The sequence below is a fragment of the Procambarus clarkii genome, chromosome 1 (assembly GCF_040958095.1).
Source record: "Procambarus clarkii isolate CNS0578487 chromosome 1, FALCON_Pclarkii_2.0, whole genome shotgun sequence".
Taxonomy (NCBI): domain Eukaryota; kingdom Metazoa; phylum Arthropoda; class Malacostraca; order Decapoda; family Cambaridae; genus Procambarus; species Procambarus clarkii.
This window is the reverse complement of record NC_091150.1, coordinates 13,869,299-13,879,809: the sequence shown is the minus strand read 5'-3', so window position 1 is coordinate 13,879,809 and position 10,511 is coordinate 13,869,299. Positions and strand designations below refer to the sequence as shown.

Here is a 10,511-nt window from a genome sequence, read left to right as displayed (position 1 = left end):
CCACAGGACTACTATGTAGTGAGGAAAGAGAGAGAAGGGAAAGGACTAGGTGATGTAGCTTTGCTGTAAAGAGAAGATTGGAGTTTTGAAGAGATGGTTAATCAGGGCTGGGAAGGTTTCAGTGACTACATATCAGGCACCATGGAAACTGGAGGACAGAAAATTGTAGTAGTAGTCATATATAACCCCTCCACCAATCGAGCTTTGAGTACCTGGTTGAGCTAGGAATTATCTCCCCCCAAAAAAGAACTAGGAAACAAAGGGCTGGTGTACCGAAAGGGAAACTTTGAGGAGATGAAGTAAATTCCTAAGGGACACAGAACCGTGGGACACAGAACTCAGAACTAAGTCCGTACAAGCCATGATGGACTATGTCACTCAAAAGTGTCAGGAGGCAGTAAACAGGTTTATCCCGGCCCGACAGAAAAAAAAACAAGAAGCAAAAGAAGAATCCGTGGTTTCATTGGGAATGTAAGAAAGCAAAGGAGCTGAACAAAAGGGCATGGAGGAACTTCCGAAATAACAGAACACCAGAAAGTAGAGAGAGATACAAGAGAACCAGGAACGAATATGTTAGTGAGAGAAGAGAAGCTGAGAAAAGGTATGAAAGTTATATAGCTAATAAAGCCAAGACCGAACCAAAGCTACTACACAGTCACATCAGGAGGAAAACAACAGTGAAGGAACAGGTAATGAAACTTAGAATGGATGAGAACAGGTACACAGAGAATGACAAAGAGGTGTGTGAAGAACTCAACAAGAGATTTCAGGTCTTTACAATAGAACAATGAGAGGTGGCAGCAAACCACCTCTCAAACAAAGGGTTTCTTTCTTTGTACTTTCGAACAAAGGGTTCGAAAGTACAAGAGGTGAGGTCAAGAGGCACCTTTTGGAGCTGGACGTGAGAGAGGCTGTTGGGCCGGACGGAATCTCACCATGGGTATTGAAAGAGTGTGCAGGAGCACTTTGTTTGCCACTCTCCATAGTGTATAGTAGGTCACTGGAAATGGGAGACCTACCAGAAATATGGAAGACGGCTAATGTAGTCCTAATATACAAAAAGGGTGACAGACAAGAGGCACTGAACTACAGGCCGGTGTCCTTAACTTGTATACCATGCAAGGTAATGGAGAACATCGTGAGAAAAACCATAGTAACACATCTGGAGAGAAGGGACTTCGTGACAACCCATCAACATGGGTTCAGGAAGGGTAAATCTTGCCTTACAGGCTTAATAGAATTCTACGATCAGATGACAAAGATTAAGCAAAAAAGAGAAGGATGGGCGGACTGCATTTTTTTGGACTGTCGGAAAGCCTTTGACACAGTACCCCATAAAAGGCTGATGCATAAACTGGAGAAACAGGCAGGAGTAACTGGTAGGGCGCTCCAGTGGATAAGGGAGTACCTAAGCAATAGGAAGCAAAGAGTTACAGTGAGAAGTGAGACCTCAGATTGGCGTGAAGTCACCAGTGGAGTCCCACATGTCTCTGTACTCAGACCTATCCTGTTTCTGAAATATGTTAATGATCTCCCGGAGGGTATAGACTCATTCCTCTCAATGTTTGCTGACGACGCCAAAATTATGAGAAGGATTAAGACAGAGGAGGACAGCTTGAGGCTTCAAGAAGACCTGGACAAGCTGAAGGAATGGTCAAACAAATGGTTGTTAGAGTTTAACCCAAGCAAATGTAATGTAATGAAGGGAGTAGGAGACCAGATACAAGGTATCATTTGGGAGATGAAATACTTCAAGAGTCAGAGAAAGAGAAAGACTTGGGGGTTGTTATCATGCCAGACCTGTCCCCTGAAACTCATATCAAGGGGACAACATCAGCGGCATATACCAGGTTGGCTAACATAAGAACGGCCTTTAGAAACTTGTGTAAGGAATCTTTAAGAACATTATATACCACATATGTCAGAACAATCATGGAGTATGAGGCTCCAGCATGGAGTCCATATCTAGTCAAGCATAAGAATAAACTGGAAAAGGTTCAAAGGTTTACCACCAGACTAGTACCCGAGCTGAGGAGTATGAGCTACAAGGAGTTAAACCTCGTCGGGTTTAACGACGAGGTTTAAAAGGTTTAAAAGGGTCGTCGAAAGCTATTATAATGTGATCATAAACAGATACATGACCAAAGACGAACAACAGGAAATGAAGGCGAGAAAACTGATCTACAGTCGAGGAGTGTGAGAAACAGCTTAGCTGCGACAACGAACATTATTGGTAGAAGCTTAGTTATGACAATTAATAGAGTAGTTACAAGTGAACCTTATTCCCACAAGCAACAGAGAGAGGGAGCGAGAGAGAGAGAGAGAGAGAGAGAGAGAGAGAGAGAGAGAGAGAGAGAGAGAGAGAGAGAGAGAGAGAGAGAGAGAGAGAGAGAGAGAGAGAGAGAGAGAGAGAGAGAGAGAGAGAGAGAGAGAGAGAGAGAGAGAGAGAGAGAGAGAGAGAGAGAGAGAGAGAGAGAGAGAGAGAGAGAGAGAGAGAGAAATGTGCTGGAGGAAACTGGTTGGTAGAGAACCGATATGGAGAGAGTGAGGGTTGTGAGAGGGATTTTGGTGGGACTTTTGGTAGTTTATATTAAGTATTTTTTTCTATAAAACTTTGGGGGTCTTTGTGGCGTAGTGCATAGCAATCTCGTCTCTGAGTCAGAAGGTCCCGGGACGAGTCCTGGGAAGGGTGCCAGGATGCAAGGGTTTCATACTGATAGAGTTAACAACATCGTTGGTAACACTAACTCTTCATTCCTTGAGTGGTGCGGTGCTAGCATGAGGTACTCCACTCGGCGGAGACCTGAAGGGTACCAATGCGGCAGTTGCTACCGCCAGGGTCGAAGGTGTTCCCTGTCTCGGTTCGTACTGGAAATGGAACCCTCTCGGCGGAGACCTGAAGGTTCCACGATACAGTCACCGAGGCACACAAACACATCACACACGCATGCACGCAAAAACACACATTCACACAAACATACATCGGTGTTGTTAACTGCATCAATATGAAACTGTGGCAAGTGAGAAAGAGAGGGATGGAGAGAGATTTGGAAGAGGGGGAGGGGAGGGGAGGGGAGGGGAGGGGAGGGGAGGGGAGGGGAGGGGAGGGGAGGGAGGCGGGATCGGTTTTAGGTGCTCATTATAAGTATTTTTTGTTTAAACATCCGGGTACTGTGGGGTACTGAGTTAGGACTTTCAACTGGCAATCAGTAGGTCCTCAGGCTGAACCATGGGCATGGAAGAAGGACAAAAAGTGTTTCGTTCAGATACAGTAGGAACATTGCTGGTAACACTGCACTACATTCCTTGAGTGGTACAACGCTAACATGAGGTACTCCACTCCCTGGTGGCTGGAAGGTACCCATGAGGCAGTTACTACTGGCTAATACGAAAGATTTAATTCTCTCGGTTGGAAGTGAACCTGGAACCCGTCCGGCGGAGACCTGATAGTCTCAGATAAAGTCACAGAGACACGTCCTAAAACATAATACTTAAATGCCAGCAAAAACACAACAAATTTAACACAACAGCTGCATCAGTTTTTAAACCATGAGCCTTATATCGTTCCCACCTGAGTTAAAAGTTCATGCCTCATGAAACAGTTCCTTTTAGGGTCTTTACACCATTGTTGACATTAGACACAGACGCTTAAGAAATGTGTTAACAATAACGACACGTACTGGAAACATTAATGACCTGTGCGTACCACATTAGTGACGTGCGGCGTAGTTTTATCTCATGTAATTACCTCGTAATCGTCACCTCGAACGATCATTATTTATAAGTGCTGCGTTATCGCTTTCTTGTGACAATTGTTTATTTGCGCTAACGACATTAGTGCTGCTAAACATATTTACCTTAAGAACGCGTGAACATGAACAGCCAGTCCATTGATGTCTGCTAACATCAGGAGCTTTATTGCCAATTTTGGTGTACTCAAACAAGTTTTCAGGATGACTCATCGTGGTACCGATGAGGCTGTTGTGTTGGTAACATTTCTATATAACAGTATTCCTGAGGAATGTGCTAGGATTGCCCTTTATACCTCTTGGTTGCTTATAGACAGTCGTAACCAGGGATGCAGGCTTGCAACGTATTTCAGTAAATCTGCACATGCCGAACCAATGGATGTGGTCATCATTATTTAGCTGTAAATTATGTTCTTTATAATATACATAAATCCCGAAACCTCAGTAACGGAATATGGCACGTACAGACCTTAGTGTTTGGGTGCTTCCCAAAACCACTTCCTGGTGGTTAATCTTAACTCCCCACTATTGTAACAAACCTGTCAGCACATTAAACATGTGGGCGACCTCATCTAGTATATCACACAGAGGGATTCTAATGAAATCTTAGTATTTATCTACCAACAAAACTTTGGTCACCCTCCCAACTCTTGTTACATGTTTTTTCCTTGACCTGAATAAAACTTATCTACATTTTGAGGATATTTAATTGCAGAACCCTGAGAAATGTTAATTCTTCTGCCTTCACTTTGCTGGCTATTCCGACAGCCAGTGTACTGGAACACACAAGCAGAAGACAATAGTTTTATGAACAACTACGGAACACCCACAGCAGAGGATCTCAGAGACACCCAACTGGTGTTCAACTGAGACCCTAAGCCTCCCCTAGGCTGATACTTGTGTATTAAGGTATTAGGTGATTCACGCCCCAGTCATATAAACTACTAATCACATGCCTCTCCCAGTATTCAACCTGTCATTTAGCTAACTAACAACTGGGTACCTACTTACCGCTAGATGACAGAGGTAATCGGTCACAGGAAATCTGCAAAACCATTTCTTACATGAACATGATTCGAACCCGGTATTCCCGATTTTGAGTCGAGAACGAACCAACTGTACTACAGAAACTTTCTATATATGCTTAGTTGTTGCACTGAACAGTATGGGAACAAACTTAGTTGTCACAACTAACAGTATGAGAACAGACTTAGTTGTAACAACTAACAGTATGAGAACAGACTTAGTTGTAACAACTAACAGTATGAGAACAAACTTAGTTGTAACAACTAACAGTATGAGAACAGACTTAGTTGTGACAACTAACAGTATGAGATCAGAGTTGTGACAACTAACAGTATGAGAACAGAGTTAGTTTTGACAACTAACAGTATGAGAACAGAGTTAGCTGTGACAACTAACAGTATGAGAACAGAGTTAGTTTTGACAACTAACAGTATGAGAACAGACTTAGTTGTAACAACTAACAGTATGAGAACAGACAGGTAGTTGTGACAACTAACAGTATTGGAAAAGACAGTGTGACGATAATCTCTTTCAAGAGAGATTGAACCTGCTCTTCCCTACTTAAAGTTACGTCAAGTTAACAAGCATAAGATGCTACATTCAAGATACACCACCGGTAGCACAAAATGTTTTGACCAGGAGGCAAAACGTACCCAAGAACCCCCTTACTCCACACACCCTCCATGCCGGCTCGTCGTCAACCAGCAAACTACCCATCCCAGCCTGCCGGCCTGCTCCTGATTGGTGACTCGCCGACCGCGCACCTGCACACTGCACCTCAGCGCCATCTACATGAGTCGACGTTTGAGCCTGACCAGCTATCAACTTCAGAATATTCTTTGTGCTCTTAGAGTTGACATCTCTCTCTGGCTTTCATATACTAAGGGAGGTCTCAGCTAAAGCTGATATTCTCAGCACCATTTCACCATTATAATATTTAATCTATTGTGTTTTTGCCTTTGTCTTTGTCATTTTATTGCACTAGTCATTTATCCGAGATTTGTCTTTATTTTTATTTATGTTTAAAGTAAATATATTAAAGTTTCATTATTCATACTTTGTGTTTTACATGTTCCTCCCTCTAATTTACCACAGACAACAGGCAAGCAGTCTATCTTTTTTTTGTAAGTGTGACCAGGCATTGACACCTGCCATTGGAGGACTGCCGAACATCTATACTCCAACACTTTCCCATCACATTTAATGGGGGCCTGTCCGGGAGCTTCCCTCAGGTACTAGTACCAGAACGTCAATTTGTGGTAAGCGTACTTCGCTTTGCTAAAGTTGCTTTTCAATATTATCATTAATTTTTATATTTATATGGTGCTGTGTGTATTGTGCATTCCGAAAGTAGCATATGGTGAGTGTGGGATAACTTTGGATTATGTGGTGACTGGAGGCCTCAGTCATTCTCTTAATTGGTCATCTCTCCCTCCGTGTTATTACTCGTGTTTACCACCTTTTGTCCCTAGGATATTTCTCATATTATCGGCAGATCATCATTGTGGTACCCTGGTACTTTGGTTTGTCTTCGGGTCAAAGCACCCTATCTCCTGCAATCCGACCGAAGGAGGAAAAGAGAGCCATAGTTCCTCTAGCACGGACTACGTTGCTGAGTTGGGACCTCAGCAGCAGTTCTCGTCACCAGTTGACACTCGCACCCCTACACGTTGGTCAGAGATGATGATATTTACTTAGGTAGGGAATTAGCTTTCTTTTTACAGAGCACAAAGTTCGCTAATTCTGTAAGTATCATATTCATTTAGTGGGAGACCCTTGTTTATGTCCTATAGAGACTCGGCAAGGTATGCCTACATTCTTGGACTACCTAATTCACTTTTGGAGCAATTAAATGTTTCATTTGTTTTAGAAACTCAGTTTCACTTATCTAGTAGGATTTTCTTGCCCTTATTCTCTTACATTGAGTACCGGGTACAAGATTTCCTGCGACTTTGATTGACTAATCATTTACCATCCTATAATAAACTTTAATTGTTAAAGATTAAAATTCCACAGGATAGTTACCAGTTGCCACGTTATCCTGTTTCTGACATTTACCATATCACAACTATATTCGTTGTACATTTGTTTGCTATCTTTCACCATGTTTCGTCTCCAAGCTTTCCGTAACGATCCAGCAGGTGAAATAGGGACCTTATGTCGTGCCAAGAGGACTGAATTACAAACTCTTGTAGATGAGTATCAACTAGATGTTCCCCATGGAGCCAACAAAAATGAATTACATAACTTAATCATGGATCACCTCTTAGATGAAGGGAAAATTGACTCTGAAACTCACGAAACTTATTCTATTGCAGATCAACATGACTTGGCAACTATGAAACTCAAATTTGAACTCGCCAAGCTCGAAAGGGAGCAACAGCAAGCAGCTCTACAAATGAGGAAAGAAGAAGCTGCAATAAGGAAAGAAGAACAAGAACGAGAGGCCGCCTTGAGGAAAGAAGAACAAGAACGAGAGGCCGCCTTAAGGAAAGACGAACAAGAAAGAGAAGCTGCAATCAGGAAAGAAGAGCAAGAACGAGAGGTGGCCTTAAAGGAACGTGAGATGGCCCTATTCAGAGAGCGTGGGCGAGTACAGCTTGAAGCAAAACAACGCCACCTGGAGATACAACGCGAGCATGACAAACAGCAAGCGGCTATGGCTATACAATGTCGTCAACAAGAACTCACGTTGGAAACTACACACCACACTCAACGCCAGCAAGCTACCGCAAGTCTTCCAGTAAGTTTCAATGACTCCCATGCAAGTAAGTTAATGCCACCATTCGTTGAGACAGAGATTTATGTCTTTTTTACCACCTTTGAGACCCTAGCTAATCAACTTAGCCGGCCTGCTGATCAATGGTCTACCCTTCTCAGAGTGCATCTTACAGGTAGAGTTGCAGTTACTCTCAGTACCTTAGCGTCTGAGAATGACTACCAGACCCTGAAGCAAGCAGTTTTGGACGCCTACCTTCTCTCCACCGAAAGCTACAGACGAAAATTCCGTGACCATCTTAAGGCAAGTACCACCACCTTTCTAGAATTTGCCAATACAAAGAAAAGATATTTCATGAAATGGCTGGAAGCAGCACATGTCTCTACATTTGCAGAACTCATCAACCTCATGCTAGTTGAGGAATTCTTGAGACGTGTTCCCCCTTCCGTCCGTTTATATCTAGCAGATAAAGAAGAAACCGACTACATCAAATGTGCGAAGTCGGCTGACACCTACAGCCTCATCCACCGGTTGACACTATCACCACCTCCCAGTAAGAAGTCTTGGTACAGTTACGATAAAGTGAGTACAGAGGATGCGAGCTCACAATTGTATTGTTAGTATTGCAAACTCTATGGACATACCATAGATAGATGTGTGAAGGCTCAATACAAGAGCACTGAATCTACTAAACCCAAACAGACTCCTCCTAAGTCTGGTAAGCCTATGATGAATGTTGGTGTTCATGTTAATGATCTTTCTCTCTTCAGTAAACACCTGTATCATGGAACTGTCTCTACCAACGGTACAGATTCGGAGGAACGTTTCAAATTGAAGATCTTGAGGGACACAGCGGCTCTTCAGTCCATTATGTTGAAATCGGCTGTGTCTAACGTCACCTACACCAGGGAAACCGACCTTATCACTGACCTCACTGCTACCACTCCATATCCACTCGCCAGAGTCCATCTGGATTGTCCCTTTGTGACCGGTGAAGTTCAAGTCGCCATCAGGGAAAACCTTTTCCCATGCCTGGAGTGCAACTTCTCCTGGGCAACGACTTGGCAGAAGATCTGCAACCGTCCAACCTGATCATCACGGACAAACCCCAGGTGTCTACTTGTGTAATGGATAATCCCATCTTTGAATATGTTCCAGCAGAGGTTCAAGAAAGTGATAAAGTTTCTCCTCCGGTTTTGGTGACCACCCGTGCACAAGCTGCACGACCGCAACCAGCCGACTCTACTGTTACCGCTGTCCCTCAAGACCCTCAGAATCTACCTCCAAATCTTACCAAGTTGGAGTTCCGTAAGTTACAAAGGGAAGATCAATCATTAACACCATTATTCTTCCTGGCCGAGACTCAACCTGACAGTATCCCTGGGTTCTTCCTAGAGAATGAGTTGCTCTACCGCAGATACACACCCAGCAAGCTGAAGGAGGATGACGATTGGGCCAATGTCGAACAACTAGTGATTCCCACCAGCATACGGCCCGATATTCTACACCTGGCCCACGGAGCTCTTTCTCACTATAGTTTCAACAAAACCTACCACGGAATCAGACAAGACTACTACTGGCCAGGTATGGTAAAAGACGTTAAAAAATACGTACAACAGTGTCATATATGTAAGATGGCAGGTAAACCTAACATCTCTATTCCCCAGGCTCCACTAAAACCCATCCAGGTGCCTGCGGAACCTTTCCACAGACTCATCATAGACTGTGTTGGTTCTTTACCCTGGACCAGTTCTGGCAATGCATATATATTAACTATCATGTGTCCTACCATCAGGTTCCCCATAGCAGTTCCAGTAAAGAACATTACGGCTGCTACTGTGGTGAAACACCTATTGAAGATCTTCACCCAGTATAGATTTTCAAGAGAGGTGCAAAGCGACTGTGGCACCAACTTCACCAGTGATCTTTTCAAGAAGACACTGGAGGAGTTCAACATCACACAGGTACTGTCCAGCCCCTATCATCTTGCTTCACAGGGTTCTCTTGAACGTAGTCATCAGACTATTAAAGCACTCCTAAAGAAATTCTGCAATGACACCTTGAAGGACTGGGATAAACAACTTGATCTCGTTATGTGCATTTTCAGAAGTCTCCCCAATGAGTCTCTAGGAGTATCTCCTTATGAGATGCTCTACGGACGTAAGTGCCGTACTCATCTCAAAGCTTTCAAGGACTCTCTACGTCATGCCACCTTCAGTGACCCTCAGAATGTGCCCAAGTTTCTTCAAAACTTAAAACACATTCTAGAGAGAGTACGTAAATTTGCTAATGACAATCAATTGAAAGCCCAGGAGAGGATGAAGACTCATTTTGACCAAAGCAGCAAATTAAGGAAATTTAAACCAGGAGACTTCGTGTTGGCATATTTTCCTATCCCAGGTTCTCCATTGCAAAACAAGTTTTCAGGACCCTACCGCATCAAGGAGTGCAGAAACAACAACAACTACGTTCTTGAGACTCCAGATAGGCGGCGAAAGACCCACGTCAACCTCCTGAAGCAGTATCAAGGTAATTCCCCCACTGTGTTGGTATCTGTCTCTACATTTAAAGGTCCATACCTCCACAGTGAAACCTTCCCTCCTTCTCCCGAAAGCACTAACACTGAGTCGGTGCTTTCCAAATTGGAAATCCTACCTGATCTTCATCCCAAATTACAGGACTATAATAGTGCTCCTTTGCCATGTTCTAATCCTATTCTCGCCTCCCCAGATATCACGAAGCCTTTCATCCTCCATGTCGACGCCAGTGGTACCGGCATCGGGGGTGTCTTGATGCAACAGCGAGGCGAGGAGATTCTGCCTGTTAGCTACTACAGCTATAAATTAAAATCACACCAGAAGAACTACATCACGATCGAAAAGGAGCTGCTATCAATCGTCCTGAACTTGCAGCACTTCGAACCGTACCTGCAAGGTACTCGGTCTATCACCATCTACTCGGACCACAATCCCCTACGCTTCCTGCAGCAAGCCCAATTCAACAACCAACGGCTTATA

At 43.7% G+C, this 10,511-nt stretch overlaps 1 protein-coding gene across 1 annotated transcript in view; it reads right to left on the bottom strand.

Annotated features, from left to right (window-relative positions):
* Positions 1 to 2,773: 2,773 nt before the first annotated feature.
* The window catches only part of LOC138359482 (NADH-ubiquinone oxidoreductase chain 5-like), a 73,102-nt gene continuing 65,364 nt past the window's right edge, over positions 2,774 to 10,511 (bottom strand). Inside the window, exon 8 of the mRNA XM_069318766.1 lies at positions 2,774 to 2,896. Coding sequence (XP_069174867.1) covers positions 2,774 to 2,896 — 123 coding nt within the window. The remainder of the gene's footprint in view (positions 2,897 to 10,511) is intronic.